This window comes from Gouania willdenowi, chromosome 3, assembly GCF_900634775.1.
Source record: "Gouania willdenowi chromosome 3, fGouWil2.1, whole genome shotgun sequence".
Classification (NCBI taxonomy): Eukaryota; Metazoa; Chordata; class Actinopteri; order Blenniiformes; family Gobiesocidae; genus Gouania; species Gouania willdenowi.
In genome coordinates, this window is record NC_041046.1 from 2,557,350 (window position 1) to 2,581,127 (window position 23,778).

Genomic DNA, 23,778 nt, shown 5'->3' on the forward strand with positions numbered 1-23,778 from the left:
TCTACCTTACCAATTTCTGTCCTAAAATGAATTATTCAAAACTTAACATGTTTGTTTAAACATACTAAGGGTTTGTGTTTAACACCAATGCAACAGCATAACCATGATTGATAACAAATTTGTACTTATTACAAATATTTGACCATACGTACCCTTTAGCTATCCTCAAAACAGAAATCTAACCAGATTTACCCTTCAAAACACTTTTAAATATCATGCATGTATTTTCTTTTTCCCAATAGCTAAAAAAGCAAAAGGCACACCTTCAAACACAACCTAATTTGGCCATCCATGAAAAAGCTACTTGACCTCCCACTTTTCTATAGCAATACATACTTCCTAGGACACTGCACTAGTCTTATTAAAAATTGATTGGATTATTTCCATGTGTATGTCAGCAATCTTCTCACATACCCTGGTTGAAATCACTGATTGCCAAAGACAGAAACACAAACTTCCGGGGTGTGCTCTGCATCACGCCCCGTAGAAAAGCTGCAATGGCAGCAATGCCAAGTGGAATGAATGAAAGAATGATGACAGACACTTTGAAGGAATCTCATCACTCTAGCTTGACATAAACAAAGTCTCAATGATAAGATGAACAAAGTCACCTTACCTAATGCTTCAAATGTCACAATACTATTCCTTTGATGACTGAACTTGTCCAAATATGCACAACATAAGGATACCAATACCAGCAATGGGAATGGCTTTATTTCCCTGTTGTTAACAGAGAATCCTCTAAAGCTTATTAGTGTGCAGTTAGAGATAGGGGTTACAGTTGGACCTAAAGTTTTAGTTGGACCTAAAGTTTTAGGTCCAACTACATATCGTTGTCAGTCTGAGCTTCTAATCCCAATGTGGTTTCCTTTGCACATGTTGGTTCAGTAACACAGAGATGGCAGACTGTTATAAGGCACATCTCCTCTGCTCCTCACATCTCACAGCAGCTTTCTAATTACATGTCCACTTTTCACACACTGGCAGCATCAGGCTCAGTATGCTCGGTGGAAATGATAAAGAGGGTTGAGTTTCTACACTTACAAAGCTGTGTGAGATAGTGCAGCATCTTTAAGAATCCTCACTCATAAAGTATCAGTTTTATTCCTCGTAATAACTTAAAATAATACTTTTAATCAAGTATCAACATTTTTTAGATTTCTCAAAAAAATATTACATAATATATGTATAAAAAATTACTGTCAGACACAACTGGCAACAAGAACTACAAATTATGGTAATCTCACTGGCCCACTAAGAAGAGTTTTTTGTGACTCACTAGTGGGTCACAACCCACAATTGCATAATTCATACAAAATTATGTTTCATCTGATGTTGTAATGTAAACTTCTACCTTGTCGTTTTTGTGTTTATTTATTATATGCATCTTAGCAACATGAAAAGCCACTTTCACAGTTTCACTGCTTGCAGGCTTAAAACCTCTTTGTTGCGCCACATTAGCAAGCTCTAAAAATATGACAGGTGACTGGTAAACTTTGATATATTCCCTATGAAGGCTTGAATATATTAAGCAGCACCTTTCCTCTTTTGAATCAGAAAAATGGACAAGTTTAAGATTGTTAAAAAAGTGGGGGAAAGGAGAGTAAAATGATACCCTGGACATGTTTAGAACTACAAAATAAGTTTTTCAAATAATAGCAAAATACTTCAAAGTCAGTTAGTTTGATGTTAGGCGTTTTTCTTTTTCTTTTACTACATAGATTGGAATTGCTAAGCACATTTAACCCTCCTGGTTTTATTAGGTTACATTTGGGAGCTGAAAAGTCAGTTAAGCAAGGTTACCCAGACATTTGTTTTATTTGGTGTGTGTGTGTGTGCGTGTGCGTGTGCGTGTGTGTACTCTGGAGGGATGTCACGTGACGCCCCTATCAGCAGGTGGCATTGGTTAGAGGGCAGCGCACCGGCTGGCTGTCACCCAACACTGAGGAACCTAAACCGGCGCAGGTAGGACCGCACACTCCACGAAAACATTAGCCGTGTTTTTCTTTAATAGGAGTTGGAGTGTTGACATTGGACAGAGATGAACGGGACAAAGCGGAAAAGAGTCTTTGTGGATGTTAAGCTACCTCCAGGCAAGCTGCGTTGTACAGGAAAGGCTGCATATCTACACTCAAAATAAAGTACAAAAATATACTCACTATTTTCAGTAACAGTAACTGTCTGACAGTGCATTAACTATGTATGCCAAACGAGCTACATAATAAGGATGACTGGCTAATGTTAAGAGTAAAGTAGAGCGAGCACACTCACAAGGTGCTAAATGCATTATATGGAACTTGTGAACAAATAATTACTGAAACTCCATTTGTTTTTGTCCCAGCAACTTTAAAAAAATATTTTTATTGGAGTTTACGAATAAACCCAGCATGGATAATTCAAGTAACAGTTTTGTTTTGACATTATTGCGAAACTCTTAAGCGGAAAAGCGAGAGGTAGTAAAAAAAAGTTTGTTAAATAATTTTCCTTTTATTAAACACACTTTCAATTACCGAAAACACGCAGGTAATATAAAAGTCAAAACACACAAAAAAACACATTTTGTACTGAACTTTGATTCTGAAAGGAGACATATCCAATAAAAGAAGAAAATATAACATCACTGTTTGATTATTGAAAGTGTTCACCATGATAAGATCGAAACCAAGAAAATTGGACGTGAGTATCAACTATTCATTGTTCTCAGTTTATTTTCTCTTATTTAGACAGAATTTGTCTTTTTTCTTTCATCCAATGTGCTCGATATCAATAACTACTTACTTTGTATAAATATAAGAGACGATATGGATGGAAGAAGTGAAAAAGAAATGATCACTATTCCATTATAGGGCACTGTTAGGACTACAGGGTTCTGTGGAAGAACAGGCTTATTATTAGTGAGGATGCACGTTATGGGGTGCCAAGTGTAAAAATGTATAAAAGTTATAGCTAACACATTTTCATTATTTATCTCACTTTTCTCATATTTAGCACATTTTCCTACATTTAACACAACATTTAACCACATATATAGAGGTAAAAAAAGCATTAAATCTAAATGTTAAATCTTAATCTAAATGTTATATGTTATATCTTAATGTTAAATCTAAGTCTAAATGTTAAATTTTATATATAAATGTTATCTGGGTCAGAATTGAATGTATTTCTTTCTCTCCCATCAGTCTTCACACACGCAACTTCCTCTTCCTCCCCGACATGCAGAGTGTCACTGCGTTCCCCGTTTTTTATGGTTTTATCTCACAATCGCCACATTATCCAATGAGTTCCACACATGCTCTGCTCGAGTATCCGCAGCTGTGCTCTGCTGGGAACGTCAGCTCTGTCTCGTAAACGCCTTTCCGCTCTCCCTCTGAGGTGGATGATCTCTCATCCAAAGGTGCGCTGCTACCTCCTACATGTCACCTATTATTTTGCTATCTGGCTCACAGGCTGGGGGTATTTTGTATTTTGTACCCACTTTCACCCAAGTCAATTTTGTTTCAAGTAACAGTACTTTGCTACATTGGAATTAGATTCTGTTGCAGAGTAAAATAAATCCTCCACACTTGTCCCACGCCTGTTTTTTTTTTACATAAATTACAATATTTAATTTCAAGTAAAACCATATTTTTAATCAGTCCCTGGATGTTTGGTAAATGGACTTGATTTTATATAGCGCTTTATCACCACACTGAAGCAGTCTCAAAGCGCTTTACATGTCAGCTCATTCACCCAATCACTCTCACATTCACACACCGGTGGGACAGGACTGCCATGCAAGGCGCTAGTCGACCACTGGGAGCAACTTAGGGTTCAGTGTCTTACCCAAGGACACTTCGACACATAGTCAGGTACTGGGATCGAACCCCCAACCTCTCGATCAGAAGACGACCCGCTACCACCTGAGCCACGGTCGCCCTGTTTACTGGTGAGTGCAGGCCTGGGGCTCCACACCACCTCGTCCTCCCTCCCTCCTTTGTTTTTGGCAAATATATCCTTCCTATATGATATGTGTTATGAAATGCGCAATGTTTGATTATTTCACACAAATGTATCTATTTCACAGAGCTGTCATTCATTTTATCCTTCTCCTGTTGGGGGCGGAGTTTCCCGTTTCTCATGATTTTGTGCGTACGTCAGGGTCAGAGTCCCAAACGTTGCTTATAAGAGGCGTATGCTTTATTTTTTACGTACGCGGTGTTTATAAATGAGGCCCCTGAAGAATGGTTCAGAGTACTTGAAAATGTCTGCACTGACACAAACACTATTACCTCTCATAATTTCATTAGGCATGTTTTGAAAGTTATCCTTGATGTTTATACACAATTTATGCATAATCAATGTAGTCTGTTCATTAGACAGTTTGTTTTAAATGCATAAAGGCATACAAAGTTTTTGACATTCCACCTAGAATGTTTTATATACTTTTTATAACATACTGTATGCATTTCTTGCTTTCAGCGATTCCTAAAGATAAGAATTGTGCTCTTACTGGAAAATGTTTTATTGGATGCTCTGACACATTAGATGTATTGACACAAGCACTTGCCTCATCAAATTGACATCCTTGACATTCATTTTATTTTATTTATCCAGGTTAGCCACACCATGTCTTGTTCTCATGCACGTTTTTTTGAAATGGTGTTCTTTAATAATAATACCAACTACCTGGAGACCCAGGTAGTTGGTGTTTTCATTCACCAGGGGTGGAAGCGATGGGACTGGCCTTGCTTTAATACTGCTGCTCCCATCAGTTTTAAAAGTGCTCGGATCGGCTGAAAGTGGGCATCAGCGGAAAACCCTGGTCACCTCCTCTAGTCTGAATGTGTAATATTGATAATATGAACACTATTAAAACACTAACAATTTCTGGAATAACATTACAAACGCTGTTAAATTGGAAATATCAACAGAGTGAGAATGCGCTTGTTTACGTTTTCATCCCACTCCACCTATGACCCCCCAGGTCGAGCATGCGCAGTTCCGGAGTGTGAAAAGGCTTATTGCTAGGTTATTGTTATTGCTAGGTAATTGCTATTGCTAGGTTATTGTTATTGCTAGGTTAATACTAATGCTAGGCTAATGCTATACTAGTGCTAAGGTATTGCTAAGTAGTTTGGGCAGTGGTGGCCTAGTGGTTAAGGAAGCGGGCTTGCAGTTGGAGGGTCAGTGGTTCAAATCTCACCCGGGCCATCACTGTGGAATGTTGAGCAAGTCCCTCAACCCTAACTGTGGTTACATGATGTTTTTTAATTCGGAATTAAAGTATTTTGCTTTGTGTGTACATGGAAATAGTAATTCCCGAATTAAGGTTTACATGGAAAACCGGTTTATTAGGCTTTATTCAATTCCGCTTAAGGCCTGGGGGTTGGGAAGGCTCTGATTGGACAGGGGACGAACGTGATGTATGACGTCTATTGGGAAAAACACACAGCAAACCTTTTATTGTCGGCTGTAACACAGAAGACCACATGAGAACTCTTTTCACTTTTATTTTGATTGTAGTTTTGAAGCAGCAGCTGGACAATAACACACGGTTTCAATTTGGTCCGGAAAGGAGATAGGAGCTCAACACCGGTTAATAAAGCCCAGTAAATAGTTGCTCCCTGGTAAAGATAGTAGCTCTAACAATTGATACAATGATAAACTTGGTGATATTACGGCCTGTGAATGCAGTACGGGGCCGCATTAACTCCACCTCCGGGTTCTAGTGCCAGCCGTCAGGTGAAGCCTGTTTCGTTTACCGCATTTATCGAGGTCTGTGTGTGTTTAATGTTAATGCTTATGCTTCCGTCCATCCACTCTTTTCATTATGTTCATATCTTCTAAGGCTCTTATTAAATAAATAGTCTCAGTTTGAGTCATGGCGGCCATCATCATGTTGCGCAGAATGAATGGAATTAAGTTAAAGGGGAATTAAGTGTTTAAGATAGAGGAATTATCTCATTCGGAATTAAAATCGTAATAAACCAGCCACTCAATTCAGATTTAAGTTTAATTTGGAATTAAATTAGCATTAGGAATTAAATTTACAAGGTCAGTTTAAAGGGGAATTAACTTTTACTCTGCTTTAAAAAGGAATTAAAGCTCCCATGTAAACGTGGCCAATGATGATTAAGCTGCTGGCTGTTAGACAGATTGAGTTTGTTCATGGCGAACTAAAGTCTACTGATTGAACTGCAGCATCAACACCATCCTGCATACCATGTATTTTTTTTCTTTTTCTTTTTTACCATAGCTTCCGCTTTATCTGGTAACTTTATTCTACTTCTCAATTTACTGTACCCTGTTAATTATATGTTTATCTTTTTTTATTTCTATATCGTGCCTTGTACTGCTGCAACACCTGAATTCCACCTGTGGTGATGAATAAATTATTATCTTATTTCAAAATCTAACCTGCTCTTGTGTTTTACCTGTAGACCATATTTATGTGAGTAAAAAACATTAGCTGACCAGTTTCAGGAAGCTGTGACTGAAGGGTAATAAAGTATGATTTTCTGACACAAAGGCAGAGAGAATCTAGAGTTAAAAAACACAATATAACCAACAAAAAAAAAGACACAATTGAGTTGTTAGGGTTCTTATGAGGCAGCCATAAAATGGTCATAAACTAAACCCACCTAAAAATTGTTCAGTATAATGTTGTGTTGTCTGATAACAGATTGTCCGAGTCGAGGGGTGGGGCATCCATAACTAGCCCCAGTTCCTGGTGGTTCCGTAGTGAAACTTCAGCACCATGGCCAACCAAAAACACTCTGGGCAGAGGAACAGCAGTGCCAATCACTCCAGTCAGTCTGAGCCACCCAAAGAGAGCATGCAGCTAAAGAAGGAGATCTCACTGCTCAACGGAGTCAGCCTGATTGTAGGAAACATGATCGGATCCGGCATCTTTGTGTCTCCCAAAGGTGTTCTCATCTACAGTTCCTCATACGGCCTGTCGCTGGTTATCTGGGCCATCGGGGGTTTGTTCTCTGTGGTAGGGGCTCTCTGCTATGCTGAGCTGGGCACCACCATAACTAAGTCGGGGGCATCCTACGCCTATATTTTGGAATCTTTTGGTGGCTTCCTTGCCTTCATTCGCCTGTGGACCTCTCTGTTGATCATTGAACCCACTAGCCAGGCTGTCATCGCCATCACGTTCGCAAACTACCTGGTGCAGCCGCTCTTTCCAACTTGTGAGCCGCCTTATGTAGCCTCCAGGCTCATTGCTGCAGCGTGCATATGTATGTTGTCCATCTACTCCCTGTCCCATCTTAAGTCTTCTAATGTGCTATTTTAAACTAAGTTCTCCCCTTGCCTCAGGCTTGCTCACATTCATCAACTCCGCCTACGTTAAATGGGGCACCCGTGTGCAGGATGTCTTCACCTATGCTAAAGTAGCAGCCCTCATTGTCATCATTATCACTGGCATCTTCAAGCTGTGCCAAGGTGAGCCTTTTTATTGTAATGATTAAACACATGATACAGTAAGAACAAGCCAAAGAAACACATGGTTTACTTCACTCCATCCATCCATCTTGAGATTCAGAAATACATTTCTCCAACCATACATTTTCTATACCTACTTCTTGGCATTGATTGTTTAGGGTCCCCAGATCCATTACTGAAGTACACCTTGGACAAGTTACCTGTCCAAGGACTCGACACCAAAACTTTTAGGCGTTTTTTTTTTGTATTACCTATCAGTGCCTCCCTAGTTTTCCAAGTCTAAACTTTCAAAGAATTGTTAGGGGGAAAAAGAAAAACAAAGTTTAACATGTCATTAATGTTAAAGTTAATTCTATTTTATCCCTCCTGACCGCCGAGGGGGGGGGTTTGAGCACTGGATGATCATCCTTGCACATGCGCAGGTCGAGAAATAAGTAACAACAAAGTCACGTGTGACCCCTCCGGTGGATCCATCCAGTCTTTATCAGTACCACACACCGAAGGCTCAGTCCCTTTTCACTTTCTTGCACGCAGGTTTCAGAACTGTTTGGTTTTGCTACTGTGCTTGTTGCAAGGAGCCCTGTTACTGCTCCTTGCGTTTGCTGATCACGGGGTTGTTCGCAAGCGGCCTCACTGCCTGTGCCTTTTGCCACATTCACTTGTTTCATCTCCTCCAGAATAGCCACCTGCACCTGCCGTCTCTGCTCCTCTTTCAAATGAACGAGGCGAGGAAAGCGTGGATCCAGGTAACTCGCCTTGTTAAGCAGCATAAATGCACCCTTTTCCTCACAATAACGCTGGTTCTGGTCCGTCTGGCGTTTGCTTTTCCATTTGTGCGGGAAGAACATATATTAAAGGCAGCACAGCCGTTGGATATATGTCAGTTGAAAGTGCTTTTGTTGCCACTTTAAAGGGTTTAAGGGCCTCTTGCACCTGCAATAAATAAGTAAATATAAAGTGTTGATATTATAGGACAGGTTTGCATTTGTTCAGCTTATTACTGTACATTTCATACACTATCCTTACCTTTTCCATTAGGGACCATTCGCTTGTGGTCAGCTCCATTCTTGACAGTTTTTTCTCGAAGATGACAGCAGACACCGCTGCTTGCTGCTCCATTGCACGGCATTTCATATAAGTGTTGTTCCATCGCGTCGGACAGTCATTAATCAGCTTCTCATTTTTTAATCCCAAAAAGCCGCCACTTTCAGCCTACTAACGGCGATTTCAATGGCTCTGATCCCGAGCCCTTTACACACAGCCAAGTTTATTGTGTGCGCCACACATGGTATATTCACTGTTTGAAGATGTCTCTCCACTGCATTGACATAATTAGTGGCATTGTCCGTTGTGATGGAAATTACAGATGCCCTTTCTATGCCAAAAAAGTCCAAGATCTCTTGAATGCATTCACCTACATTCTCTGCAGTGTGGCTTAGCTTAAGCTCTATTGTTTTTAGCACATTGTTGAGCATTTCCCAGTCATCATTAATCCAATGGGCCGTTGCTGTAACATAGGATGCTGTCGCTAGGGATGTCCACCCGTCCGTGATAAGAGTCACCTGTTTGTCTTTGATTGATTCCTTTATCTTGTCTGAGGTGCTGTTATACACTTCTACGATTCTATTGGTGAATGTTCCACGGCTCGGGATGCAGTACCTCGGTTCCATTTCTTGACAAAACTTTCCGCAGCCTGCCCCATCCACGAAACTGATCGGTCTCATGTCCTTACAAATGAACAATGTTAATTTCCGCGTGATGGCCTCTTGTCGTGTCGTGGACAATGCGCTTGTGGTGGGCAGTGCAAAATAAGTGTCAAGACGTGGCTGTTTTCCACACATCATGCCAAGCTCCTTTGGATGCACATTTTCGAGATGTAACCTCATGTTGCTAGTGGTTGAATGGTATGCTACATAGCTTGCATACTACTTTATCTCGCGGCTCCACAAATCCTTCGACCGACCAAAATCCAAAGTACATCCAGACATGGCTTTTTAGATGTATTGGGGTTAAAATCACTTTCACTGCTGCGGTTGAGTTGGGCTCTGCACTTTCTGCAATCTTCCATATGCACTGTCGGGACCTGACGTCACTCCTGCGACCTGTCTCTGACCCCTCAAGCAGCGCGAGCACAGCAGAAAGCTGCGCCTGCTACCCATTGAACTATATAAAAACCGCGGGCGTGTTTTTCCCATAATATATATATATATATATAATGTTTTTAGTAATTTTTGAATATTATTTTTCACGTTCGAATTTTAATATTTTTTTTACTATTCGAATATATATTCGAATTTTGAATATTCGTTGACAGCCCTACAGCTTACACCTGGACCCTACGCGTCATGCTCACAGACAGCGCCGAGTACTTGTCTCTGCTCGGTGCATGATATTCCTGTCCCAGTGGAGGAACGAGGGTTTCATGCTGCAAGGAGTTCTGCTGGGCTCTTTCTCTTCCCGAAGGGAAGTGGTGTATACAGATGCATCCCTAGTAGGTTGGTGTGCCATGTGGCTGGGCCGGATAGTGCAAGGGAAATGGTCCCTACAGGTGAGCAGACTCCATATAAATGTGCAGGAGTTTTTGTCTGTCCAACTTGCTCTGCGTCATTTTCATCCACAGTTACGGGGGTGGCATGTAATGGTGAGATCAGACACCACCAGTGTGGTTTTCCACATAAACCAACAGTGCGGCACCTTGTCAAAGGACTTGCTCATAATAGCACAGCAACTCCTGACTTAGGCCACCCCATGTTTAGCCAGTCTGAGGGCCGGGTTTATTCCTGGAATTCAGAACATATCTGTGAACTTCTTGTCTTGGGGGACTGGAGGCTTCACCCAGAGGTGGTGGAGTTTATTTGGGAGATCTTCGGCAGGGAAAGGGTGAATCTCTTTGCTTACCAAGGAACAACCCATTGTCCACTGTGTTTTTCAGTGACAGACTGCACCAGCCCCCTGGGACAGGACACACTTGCCCATGAGTGGCCCAGGAGACTTCTATATGCATTCCCGCCACTTCTTCTGATTTACCAGACCTTTCTCCGGGTCCGTCAAGGAGTGCACAGCCTCCTCCTGATGGCTCCTTTCTGGTTCCCTGGCTGCTCCAACTTTGTTGCGGTCCAGCAAGACGGCTCCCCTCCAGATTGGATCTCCTCTCTCAATTGGGGGGTCAGCTCCTACATCCCAACGCAGAGCACCTGAAGCTCTGAGTGTGGCCCGTCCAGAGTTTGGTCGAATCTTTTCAGGCTATGTTAGAGAGATAGGACACACGATAAACAATGTGTGGGCCCTGTCTACCTGCCTGTTATATTCACACAAGTGGAAGCTGTTTGACACATGGTGTAGAGGGAAGGGGCTGGATCCAGTTAATTGCTCCGTTTCAAACATACTTGCCTTCCTACAGAGCTTACTTAGCCCGGGGCATTCACCATCTACCCTAAAGGCATATGTTGCTGCCATCTCCTGCTGGCATGCAAAGTTAGATGGGGTGATAGATGTGGCCACAACCGTGAAGGGTCGCTTTTCCTGAGAAGGACTCGCCGTTTATATCCACCAAGCCGGTGGGTGGTCCCTGCATGGGACTCATCCATCATACTTGAGGCACTAGGGTTACCTCCCTTTGAGCCCCTTACACAGATGGACTTCAAGTGGCTCTCCATAAAGACGGCATTTCTTCTGGCCATGGCATCAGCTAAGCGGATGAGCAAGCTTAACGCTTTGTCTGTTGAGGAGTCCTGTTGCCGGAGGCACCCGGACAGATCTGGGGTGTCTCTTTGGCCTGATGTGTTTTTTGATCTTAAAGTCTCCTCAGCAACGGGACAGGTTCAGCCACTGCAACTGGCCCGTTTTACACTGGGACTTCTTCTGAGTATCTGTGTCCGGTACGGGCACTTGGGGCATATGTGAGATCTACAGTGCCCTTCAGGAGATCAGACAGCCTATTTGTCTGCTTTGCGGGCTCACACAAAAGCCAGGCTCTGTCTAAACAACACTTTGCACACTGGATAGTCGGGGTCATTACCAAAGCATATGCTTTACAGGGGCCGCAACTGCCACCAGGTGTGAGGTGTCATTCCACAAAGGGCCTTTCAACTTTGTGGGCAGCTATGAATGGAGTTTCCTTGGAAGTGATTTGTGCTGCGGCGTCATGGACATCCTCGAACACCTTTGTAAAGTTCTACAGGGTGAACATGGCTTCAGCTTTACCTATGGAAGGGCCTCTCCGGTAGCATCCATCTACATCACAATATGGTATGGGTTTTTCTGGTTGGATTCCTCGTGACTTTGCTGATATTCATCATGCAGTGCTTAAAGCACCGCCTCTGGCGGTCAAGATGGATAAAATAGAACGAAGATTACGACTGTAACTAAGATTCTATGAATCCCGGATGACCGCCAGAGAACTAGAGAACTTGGTCCCTCGGAATCCTCCTGCTTGCGATAAGGGATCTAGGAACTGAGCCTCCGGTATCAGGTACTGATAATGACTGGAGTGATCCACCGGAAGAGTCACACTTTGTTGTTACTAATTGCTGAACCTGCGCAATGATGATCATCCAGTACTTAAAGCACCACCTCTGGCAGTCATCCGGGATTCAAAGAACCTTAGTTACAGTCGTATCTTTCGTTCTTCACCATCTCAGGTATGTGGTGATTTATATGCATTGCAATTTCAGATAAGCTGTATGTCTCAACCTTTAGTCATACACCCTAACGCTCATCACTTCATATGTACAATATGTATTTGTAATGTTTTGTTGAACTCTCTGTGTGTCTGCAACAACAGTAACTATTTATACCTTTAAACCAAGCTGAACAGTTATGTTGACATTTTAGCTTTGGCTTTCAATTACATAATATGTTGTTCCACAATTTAATGGTGGAAGTACTTATGGGCCCATGTTTAATATTTTGAAAGAGGTTCTAATTAGGAATATTGAGGAAATACTGTAAATATATATAGTGTTTTCCCCTTAAACATACACACTAGTTTTGATTAGCTGCTCTTAACTGCATGTCTCCCCTTCAGGCTACACCGCCAACTTTGAATCATCGTTTCAGGGGTCGGCCATGAATCCAGGTAACATCGCTCTTGCTCTGTACTCTGCCCTTTTCTCATACTCCGGCTGGGACACCCTTAACTTTGTAACAGAGGAGATCAAAAACCCTGAAAGGTAATTATTTTTCCCCTCCCTCTTCTATGGTTACCAGAGCTCATTGGAAGTTTGAGTCTTGAGTCTTAACTTTTTTGTAGAAACCTACCTCTGGCCATTGCTATCTCTATGCCTATCGTCACCATCATCTACATCCTCACCAATGTGGCCTACTATGCTGTCCTGGACGTCAGTGCGATACTAGCCAGTGACGCTGTGGCTGTGGTACGCAAACACACAGCCCCTGTTTTTCTTAAAGTTTACACAAGTCTGCCCAACTAGTTTTCCATGTTCAGACCTTTGCAGATCACACGCTGGGTGTGATGAGCTGGACCATTCCCATCGCAGTGGCTTTGTCCTGCTACGGAGGCCTCAATGCATCCATTATTGCTGCATCCAGGTACAACAGATCACGATTCAAAATATTATGTGCCATTGTTTACAGTCTGCCTCCTGTGTGTTGTGTCTAGGTTGTTCTTCGTGGGCTCTCGTGAGGGTCATCTGCCTGACGCTCTGTCCATGATCAACATAGAGAGATTTACTCCCATCCCTGCACTGATCTTCAATGTATGAACATATTATAGTTAGATTCTAAACTATAGAGCAGGGGTCACCAACGCGGTGCCCACGGGCACCAGGTCGCCCGTAAGGACCAGATGAGTTGCTGGCCTGTTCTAAAAATAGCTCAAATAGCAGCACTTACCAGTGAGCTTTTATATATATAGATTTATCTATTTAGCTATTCTTGTTTAAATCACACTTACATGTAACTTAGAAATGACAATACATATATATAAACACTTAAAATGTAAAGTGTTTTTTGTGTTTAATACATACTTGCCAACCCTCCCGATTTTCTCCTGATTTCTGCCCGACATTGTCCGGGCGGACCATCCTTCACTGAGCGTCGTTTCCAGCCGGACAATAATAACGATTACACCGCATAAGAAGAGGAAGAAGACTCTTCTTCCTCTTCTTATGCGGTGTAATTATATTATTGTAATAATAATATTGTTGTAATAATAATAACGATTACACCACATAAGAAGAGGTGTAATCGTTATTATTGTCCGGCCGGAAACGACGCTCAGTGAAGAATGGTCCGCCCGGACAATGTCAGTGAGGAAATCGGGAGAAAATCAAATCCAACCATGTGTAGGGAAGTGTTTCTGTTATGGTAATAGCCGTTGTTGTAGCTATGTTTAATTTTCCTTTTGTTGATTATTTTTATTTCAAGCATACATTGCATAGATTGATGGATAATTTATGCAATGTATGCCTTTTTGGTTTAATTTTATGTTATTTATTTTATTTATTCTACTACTACCACCATTTACCATTTGCACGGGTACTGTGGAATTTGTTCTTTACTTTATATGTGTTTTTCAAATAAAAGAACACTGTGAAATTGAATTATTTCATTTTCTCTTTAAAAAGCACCCCCCCCCCCCGCCGCTCTTTTGAAAATCTCCCTAATTATTATTTAAGTGTGTATCAAACTGGTAGCCCTTCGCATTAATCAGTACCCAAGAAGTAGCTCTTGGTTTCAAAAAGGTTGGTGACCCCTGCTATAGAGAATGTGCAGAAAACACAGTCCCTCAAAGTAATCAGTAAAATTTCCATAGGCATATTTTTGGATTAATTTAGTCAAATTGGATAGTTTTAAATGGCATTAAATATCCGAAATCACAGAAGCGGTGATACTTTTTTTTTCTTTTCTTGTGCTGCAGTGTGTCATGTCTCTCATCTACCTGACGGTGGAAGACGTCTTCCAGCTCATCAACTATTACAGCTTCAGCTACTGGTTCTTCATGGGCTTGTCCATCATGGGGCAGATCTACCTCCGCAGGAAGGAGCCAGACAGGCCTCGACCTCTCAAGGTAACCGCAAATAAAATCACCTGTCTGTCTAGTGATTGTTTTCTGTCGTCATGGAAACTGATAAAGCATACCCCTGTAGAGCTGGAATCCACCTGCTGCTGGGTGGAACAGGCCCAGTGATGTGCCGTGACCACTAGGGTTGGGTAGGCACGTTGCAAATCGAGACCACCAATCACAATTTCATGTTTCTGCTGGCAAGTGTTAATTCAATGCAAATCAATTTTATTTGTATAAAGCAATTTCCAACAAAGTCATCTCAATGCGCTTATCAAAATATAAAATTCATAAAAAGAAAGAAAAAACCCAACAAGATCCACATGAACAAGCATTTAGCCATCTAACAAAATCAACATCATAAAACACCATTAAAGAAACATAAACAATTAATTAATATAGCCTCCATACTCTCCCAACAAGACATATCTCATGACATGGCAGCACATCTGTTGTTTGTGTTGGAAACACAGAAACACAGATAAAAAGATAACTCAGAACAGCCTCAATGAGGAGCATCCACAAAGCCAATCCTTCTTTTTACTGTGAAAAGTATGAAACATTTTCTGACCTTACCTTTGCTGAAGGTCTGGTAGCTCAGGTGTTGGTATCCGATCTTTTAAAAGCTGTCGTTTTTTCCTCAAAAAAAGTTTCTCTTTCATCTCTGGTGCTGTCATCCTGCCTGTCGTGTTATCCCCCCCTCTAGCTAGACAACATAGCAGCAGCGGTCACATGGCATCGATTCACTAATGCGCTGTGAACTTACGCATAGCATCTAGCATATGCGCGGTTACGTCCAAAGGCAGCTCTCTACGATGCCTATGGATGTAAATGGTTGTTAACTTGGGGACCTGCATGCGCAAACATGTAAAAACACGCAATGGGAATGGAGGCAGAGGAAACGGAGGCAGAGGAAATTCAAAAAAAGTCTTGAATCATTAAACTTCCAGAGGAAATGTTAAAGTAACTCCACAGGCCTGGGAGCGGAGTGAGACTGTGCAGCTGTTCCAGGAAATAGCGCTGTTTAGTAATTTGGGCTATGAAACGCACAAAATGTGGACACTTTCAAACTCATAGGTACTGTAGGCTATTGGAAATGGAAAAATAAATAATTAATAATTATATTATAATTAAAACAAATAATCAAAATATCAATTCACCCTTGGGTAGGCACTGCCTACCTTGCCTACCCTGATGGCACGTCACTGTATTTGACATATTAAGAAATAAAACATACAAACCAAAAAACAAAGCCATTTTGTTCTGCATGGCCTGCCTTTTCACTTCTGCTAATAAAAGGTAAAATAAAATGAAATTAAACACATCTGCTTTAGATAGATTATTAAACTCTCACAACAGGACTGTGGAAATTAGTTCAGGGATCAGAAGAGTACACCATTTACACTGAGTAACATGTAAAGGCAAGCGAGCATTAATGTCACAAGAGGGGTAATTTTATTTTCCGATACATAGATGAAACCCAACAATATTGATCATTAAATCATGTAGGTTAATTTACCTAGGAAATTGCTCGTTTCTAAAGCTCACAAAGACTTATATTTTTAATCTGTAGCACACGCCACTCGTTTGACATGATAAAAATTATTGGTAAATAAATGAAAATACATTTATTATATATATAACATATGTATATAACATCATTTAAACAGCATTTAAAACAATAATTACAAAAAATTGTAATAAAATAAATAATAAATACATATAAAACATTATACCGGTAAATGATTCACTAATTATCGGCCACAGTAAAATTTCACGATAAAAGTAAGTAAGTAAGTAAGTAAGTATTTATTTATAAAGCGCTTTTCGCAGATAAAATCACAAAGTGCTGTACACAGAAACAATAAACATACATTTACATCACATGTGTAGCATCATAAAAGGGCAGTAAAAATTGAAAATAAAATCTTGTTAACTAAAAGCATTTTTGAAAAGCGAAGTCTTCAAATGTTTTTTAAAAGTGTCCACGCAGTTCATCTCCCGGAGAGACTGGGGCAGACCATTCCAGAGTCTGGGGGCTGCAGCCTGGAACGCCAGGTCTCCTCTGGTTTTAAATTTGGTTTTTGGGAACCTTAGTAGACCCTGACCTGAGGATCGAAGGCTGCGTCCTGAAGTGTAGGGACACAACATGTCTGCAATGTATAGAGGAGCCTGGCCATGCAAAGCCCGGAATGTTAGAACCAGTATTTTATATTCAATCCGGAACTTGACAGGGAGCCAGTGCAGGGAGGAAAGTATCGGGGTAATGTGTGATGTTCTGGACGTACCGGTCAAAAGTCTGGCAGCAGCATTTTGAACCATTTGGAGTTTACACAGGGTCGACTTATTAAAACAGGTAAAAACTGAGTTACAGTAGTCAATGCGGGACGAAATAAAAGCATGGATGACCAGTTCCCGATCAGGTTTGGACAGTAGATGCCTCACTTTTGAGATATTTCTCAGATGGTAAAAACAGTTTTTAGTCAGTTGACGACAGTGGCCCTCCAAAGACATCGATTGGTTAAACACAACCCCAAGATTTCTGATGCTGGATTTCACTGATGAACCCAAATCACCGAGAGAGTTCTTAATAAGTGGGATCTTTTTATCAGGGGCGATGATCAGAGTTTCTGTTTTGTTGGGGTTTATCTGGAGGTAGTTTGATGAAAACCAGTTTTTGATGCATGAGATACAGTCCAAGAACTCAGGTAAAAAGTGAAACTCTGAGTCATTAAAAGAGCAGTATAACTGGATATCATCAGCATAAAAATGATAAGAAACATTTTTAAAACCACGGATCAACCGACCAAGAGGCATCAGGTACAATAAAAACAGAACAGGCCCCAGAACAGAGCCCTGGGGTACTCCACATGACAGGGTGGACACATTGGACATTACATCATTAAAAGCCACATTAAAAGTTCTACCATTTATATACGAGGCAAACCACTGTAGTACAGCACCGGAAAACCCCATTTCTGATTTGAGACGATGGATCAGTGTGTTGTGATCTACGGTGTCGAAAGCAGATGTTAAATCCAATAAAGTTAAAACTGTGTAGCGACCAGAATCAGCAGCCATCATCACGTCACTGGAAACCTTCACAAGGGCAGTTTCAGTGGAGTGGATCGACCTAAAACCAGATTGATATTTATCATAAAGATCATTATCTTCCATGATTGATGTTAGCTGCTTGGCTACCACTTTTTCCATCATTTTTGACATGAAGGGAAGCTTAGATATGGGCCGGTAGTTTATAGGCTGACCTGGATCAAGATTAGGCTTTTTGAGAATGGGATTTACTAGGGCGTGTTTAAAGTAGCTGGGGACTGTGCCGGATTTAAGTGAGAGGTTGATCAGTTTCACCAACCATGGACCGACTTCATCAAAAACATTTAAAAGCAGTGAGGTTGGAATAATATCCACAGGGCTCGATGTGGGTTTCATTTTTCTCACTAGATCCTGAATATCCTGTAGGCTGACAGGAGAGAAGGAGGACCATGTGCTGACGGGAGCTACAGAAGTGCACAAGCTGACCAAAGGAGTCGTGATACTGGCCCTAATATCTTCTACTTTATTTACAAAGAAGTTTAAAAACATGTTACAATCATCCCTTGTGTGTACAGGGACATGGGACGGTGGGGGTGTAACAAGATGTTCAATAGTGTTGAACAAGACTCTGGGGTTTCTCTTATTTTGTAGAACAAGGTTAGTGAAATAAGTAGAGCGGGCGCGCTTTATTATTTCATTTAGCTCCATTATCTTTTCCTTAAGATGGAGTCGATGCACTTCCAGTTTAGTTGTTTTCCACAACCGTTCCACTTTCCGACAGCTTCTTTTGAAGTTAAAAATGGTTTCATTCATCCATGGACAAGGTTTTTTATGAGTGCTAACAACGTTTTTAGCTGGTGCTACTGTGTCTAACAGAGTCAGACAGTGATTATTAAAGTTAGCCATAAAAGAGTCAACATCATCACAGCTAGCGAAGGAAGTTGGGTCAAAGGAGGCAGAAAACCCACTGAAAGCTGCTTCATTTAGGATGCGTCGCTGTTTTTTCACATTGGAAGGGATTTTAGTCAGAGTGATTGACAGGTTAAACAAAATACAGCAGTGGTCACTTAACTGTAAATCATTTATGCTTAATTTGTCTATTTTTAAACCAAAAGAAAAAACTAAATCTAAAGTATGACCTTTGGTGTGTGTTGGACCTGACACATGTTGTACAAAGTTAAAAGAGTCCATAAGAGTCATCAACTCAGTGGCCATAGGACATGTGGAGTTATCAACATGGAGGTTAAAATCTCCAAGGATTAAAACACTCTCAAGTGTTATAATAGATGACATGAACTCAGAGAACTCATCTAAAAATATACGAGCAGGACCAGGCGGTCGGTATAGTAAAACACAGTGGAAAGCGTGTTCGTTTCCAACCTTGCACATCTGGAGCTCGAAGGAGTTGAACGCGTTCGTGTCCAACGAGCGCCAATCCTCCTCCGCGACGCGTGATCCGTGGGGTTCCAAACACAGAACAGTCTGCAGGGCGCAGCTCATTTAAGTGAACGTACTCGTTCTCCCGTTGCCATGTCTCTGTGATGAACATCAGGTCCAACCCGCGGGACATGAAAACATCTTTCAGGATGTGCGCTTTATTTGCCAGCGATCTGGCGTTTTGTAATCCAAGGCGCAGCGACACTTCCGTGTTGGCCCGTGGAGAGTCGCGCTGCAGCGGGCGAAGGCAACCATAATCCACGGCACGGTGTCTGGGAAGGCGCCGGTGAAGCTGCGCTACGAGCGGCAGATGACGCAGGCCGGTGATCGGACGCACGGGAGCCACAGGCTGAATCCACCGTAATCCAGTTGACAGCGGGTGTCCCGGAGCAGTCCCAGGACAAGACCTCCTGTACGCCTTCACCTTCACCAGGAGTCCAGCGCGTCTGCCCCGCCTCTTGGCACGCTTCCTACGCGGGACAGGTGCACGCAGCAGGTAGGCAGGCACCGAGGCCAAGTGTGGAGGAAGTCTGGAGGTTTGATCCTAAGGGCAGCTCAGACGTACCTCATGTGCATGATTTAGGTCCATTAGTGCCTGACGATCGTATGTCAATACTGTTGCATCGATGTTTTGGCACAAAAGAACGATCAGGACACAGACAAACAGAAGTTCCAGCAGAGCTGGCAGACGGCAGCCGGTACACGCTGGCGCCATCTTGGAAATGATTCCACTCTCAGATGTATTAAGAGCTCAAAAGTTACATCCTTGCTGTCTGCAGATGACCTTGCTGTACCCGGTGATGTTCTGCCTTTGTACTGTGTTCCTGGTGGCAGTACCTCTCTACAGCGACACTCTCAACTCTCTGATCGGCATCGCCATTGCCCTGTCAGGTGTCCCTGCCTACTACCTGGGGGTGTACCTGCCCGAGTCCAAACGACCACCGGTCATCACTAAGCTGCTGTGTGAGTAAAACACAGTTCCATCCCAACACATCCCACAAAAGGGTCCAGCTGCAGAACCTCCACGCTCAGCTCCGGAAGTGACATCAGAAAATGAAAAAAACACAAAATAAAATCGATAGCATAGCCATGTTGGCTAGGTATTTCCATTAGGTTTCTCTGCATTTTAATACCTTTGTTAACCGGATTCCTCAGCAGTGTTACATTTAAAAATAAAGTATAATGCACCTCATCAACAACTTATGAATTGATCAACAGCTTACAGTCCAGAGCTAATTGTTTTATGAAACAATATCAAAACGTTCAAGGCGTGGTTTTATGTTAGACAGAAAATTCGTGCTAATGTTTTACGTATTTTTTTTATTTGCGACTGTGCTCTCTCCAATAGTGTAAACATTAAATAATAACAATTAACTAGAAAAAAAATATAAACATAAATATAAACAGTAGTGAGACTAATATGTGCAAAACTAAATAAAATAATATAACAAGATAACAATAACAAGATAAGATAATATTAATAACTAGAATATTTGCATTTCCTGAAGAAAATGCAAGTGAGGATGCATGTGCTGGCCCGCGTCGCACTGCATTAACATAATATTAGCCTTGATATAGCATTAGAATTAGCGCAGTGTTACTATTAGCGTAACGTTGACATTAACGTAGCGTTGGCATTAGCATAGCGTTAGCATTAGCGTAGCGTTAGCATTAGCGTAGCGTTAGCATTAGCATAATGATAGCATTAACGTAGTGTTAGCATTAGCCTAGCATTAGCATTGACATAGCATTAGCATTAATCTAGCGTTAGCATTAACTTAGCATTAGCATTAACTTAGCATTAGCATTAACCTAGCGTTAGCAATAGCCTAACATTAGCATTACCCTAGCATTAGCATTACACTACCATTAACATTAACCCAGTAAATCCAGTAAAACCAGTACCACCAGTTAGAAGTCCAGTTTATACAGTAGTATGTGTAAAAACCCCAGTATGAAGGGAAAAAGCAGTGTAACCAGTTAAAAGTCCAGTTTACACAGCAGTATGTGTAAAAATCCCAGTTTGAAGGGAAAAACCAGTTAAACCAGTTAGAAGTCCAGTTCACACAGTAGTGTGTTTAAAAATCCCAGTATGAGCTGAAAGTGAACATACAGCTGAACATGTCAAAGTCTGAATGGCGGAAATCGGTTAAAAAATGACTGAGCAGTTAAAGATCTAAGTTGTAAGTATTAAATGAGAACCTGCAAACCCCACACAAGAGGAGGATTTGTGATGAAGAGGATGGGTGATGACGAAGAGCTGAATTTTTGAAACATTTCATAGTTTGAATGGTGAAAATCTGTTGGAAAATGGCCAAACAGTTAAAGTTTTAAGTTTAGGTGTTAAATGAGAACCTGCAAACCCCACACAAGAGGAAGTTTGGTGATGAAGAGGATGGGTGGTGATGAAGAGCTGAATTTTTGAAACATTTCAAAATTTGAATGGTTAAAATTGGTTGAAATGGGTTAAAAAAGTTGAAAAAGTTTGAAAAAGTTGAAATAGGTTGAAAAAGTTGAAAAAGTTTGAAAAAGTTGAAAAGTTTGAAAAAGTTGAAAAGTTTGAAAAAGTTGAAAAGTTTGAAAAGGTAGAAAAAGGTTAAAAAGGTTGAAAAAGTTTGAAAAAGTTGAATGGTTTGGATCAGTTACAAAATGGCTGACGATGAAGAGGTTAAAAGTTCCAAAGAGGGATAAAAAGGTTGGAACTTTCAATGTGAGTGGAAGAGAGCAAAAAGTTCCACGAGAAATAACTCAAAAAAACACTGATATATAAGCAGAGAAGTACAGAATTTTCTGAAAAGTTTGATACCTCAATTGTTGAATTTAGTTGAAAATTGTGGGCTGAGTTTGAGTGGACGGAAGAAGAATAAAATAGTAGAATAATAATAAAGGGGAATGAATACAATAGTGAGGATGCCAATGCATCCTCAATAATAATACTAGTAAAAATAATAATGATAATGAGATAATAGTGCAGTAGTGCAGTGATGAGTAGTGCAGGTGAACATTTAAATAAAACAGTATGTACATGAACATTCACAGTGACAGATTGATCCAGGGTTTTTACGTGTTTAGTTCCATGGTTATTTCACAGAAACAGGTCTGACACTCTTTGACTGTTTAGTGTTGATCAGAGTGACAGCCTGGGGGAAGAAACTGTTTTTATGATGGGTAGTTTTGGCGTACAGTGATCTGTAGCGTCTGCCGGAGGGCAGCAGTTAGAACAGATTGTGTGCAGGGTGTGAGGGGTCTGCAGTGATGTTACCTGCCCGTTTCCTGACCTTGGACAGGTATAAGTCTTGGATGGAGGGCAGATTGACACCAATGATCTTTTCTGCAGTCCTGATTAAATGTTACAGAAATCCTTCTACAATTTTGTTCCAAAGAAGTATCAAACCAGTATTGTTTAAGTTATAAGCAAGTAATATGGATAATAATGTGCTAACTAAAGACACAAGTAAGTGGTTGACAAAAGGAAATATTTAGTAATGTCAAAAAAAGTACAAATTAAGTCATGTAAGATCAACACAAAACAATATTAAACAAATGCAAAGGGCTGTAAACACAATGAAACTTAAGGAAGACATTTGTTTTGTGTCTTTATTAAATTTAATTTCAATTCAACTTTATTTATAAAAAAAGCCAACTAAAATAAAAAGTCACATCATAGTGCTCACAACAAAATATAAAATTAAGAAAAAACAACAATTCCACATAAACAAGCATCAGCTACAGTGGAGAAAAAAAACTCCCTTTTAGAATAGAAGCTTGTATTGTCATTGTACACATGTACAACATTAAGGTGCTCTTCAAGAATGACATGAAACACACACTTAAATAAAAAAAAAAAAAACTAGAAAAGGAAATGCGTATAAATATATAATACTAAAAAACTACTCAGCAAACTATATACATTACCATACACACAATATAAAAATATAAAGTGACCCGTTAGGAGATAAATAAATATGGTTAAGTGTATTACACTTTAATGTGGATTCTGGCACATGTAGTTTGAGTCATGGGAGGAAAAAGGTTATTTTTTGTTCAGGGTTCTCATGGCCCAGGGATACAAACTTTTTGCCATTCTGGAGGTGGAGCTTTGATTGATCTGTATCTCCTTCTGAGGGGAGCAGGGTAGGAGCGGTCACAGAGGAAGGGTCTGATGGTGGCCCAGGAGAGCTCCTCCTGGACTTGAACACTCAGCTGAGCATGGAGGAGCTGCAGCTGGACACCTCTCACACATCCACCACTCTACCAACAGCTGACATGTGGCGTTTTCCTCTTCAGGCTTCCTTACCCACACCGCCCAGCACAGCTGCTACTGTGTGTTGACAGAGACGGATAAAAACCTATAGCATGTGTGACTCAGTGACACCTTCACTAATGGAAACCAGGTCTGCCTCCTCAGAACTGTACCTTTAGCAGAGACGATCCTGGCCCAGAGTGGATATCAATACTCTTCTTCAACTGAATACTTGGTGATCTCTGCTAGACATCTCACACCTCATAAAGCTCATCAGACAGCAGTGCTGTATGCACTACTGTGAGATTCAGCAGGATCAAAAACAGACTTAGGGAAGGCAACAACACTGCATTTCTATTTCTTAAAAGGAATATTGGGAGATGTTTTACCTGCTGCTAAGGAAACATGACATAGTGTGACATTTTTACTGCAATGTCTGACAGTTTAAATGTAAATATTAAGTTGAGATATTAAAAGGAAATTAAAAATTATTCCAGGTTGATTGAAACCTATTTTGATTTTCATGTTATTCTTAGTTTATAAGGTTTAAGTTCAAGGTGTTTTTAACATTTATGGTTTCATTGTCTTCCAATAT

The 23,778-nt window shown here is 41.0% G+C and overlaps 1 protein-coding gene across 1 annotated transcript; it reads left to right on the top strand.

Moving 5' to 3' along the window:
• Positions 1-1,875: 1,875 nt before the first annotated feature.
• slc7a6 (solute carrier family 7 member 6) lies at positions 1,876-23,435 on the top strand. Its single transcript, XM_028441986.1, has 10 exons — positions 1,876-1,965; positions 6,662-7,223; positions 7,303-7,428; positions 12,455-12,599; positions 12,680-12,803; positions 12,875-12,978; positions 13,049-13,145; positions 14,309-14,458; positions 19,720-19,903; positions 23,228-23,435. The coding sequence occupies exons 2-10, from the start codon at positions 6,737-6,739 to the stop codon at positions 23,293-23,295; spliced, it is 1,485 nt and encodes a 494-aa protein (XP_028297787.1). The 5' UTR covers positions 1,876-1,965; positions 6,662-6,736; the 3' UTR covers positions 23,296-23,435.
• The last annotated feature ends 343 nt before the right edge of the window (positions 23,436-23,778 follow it).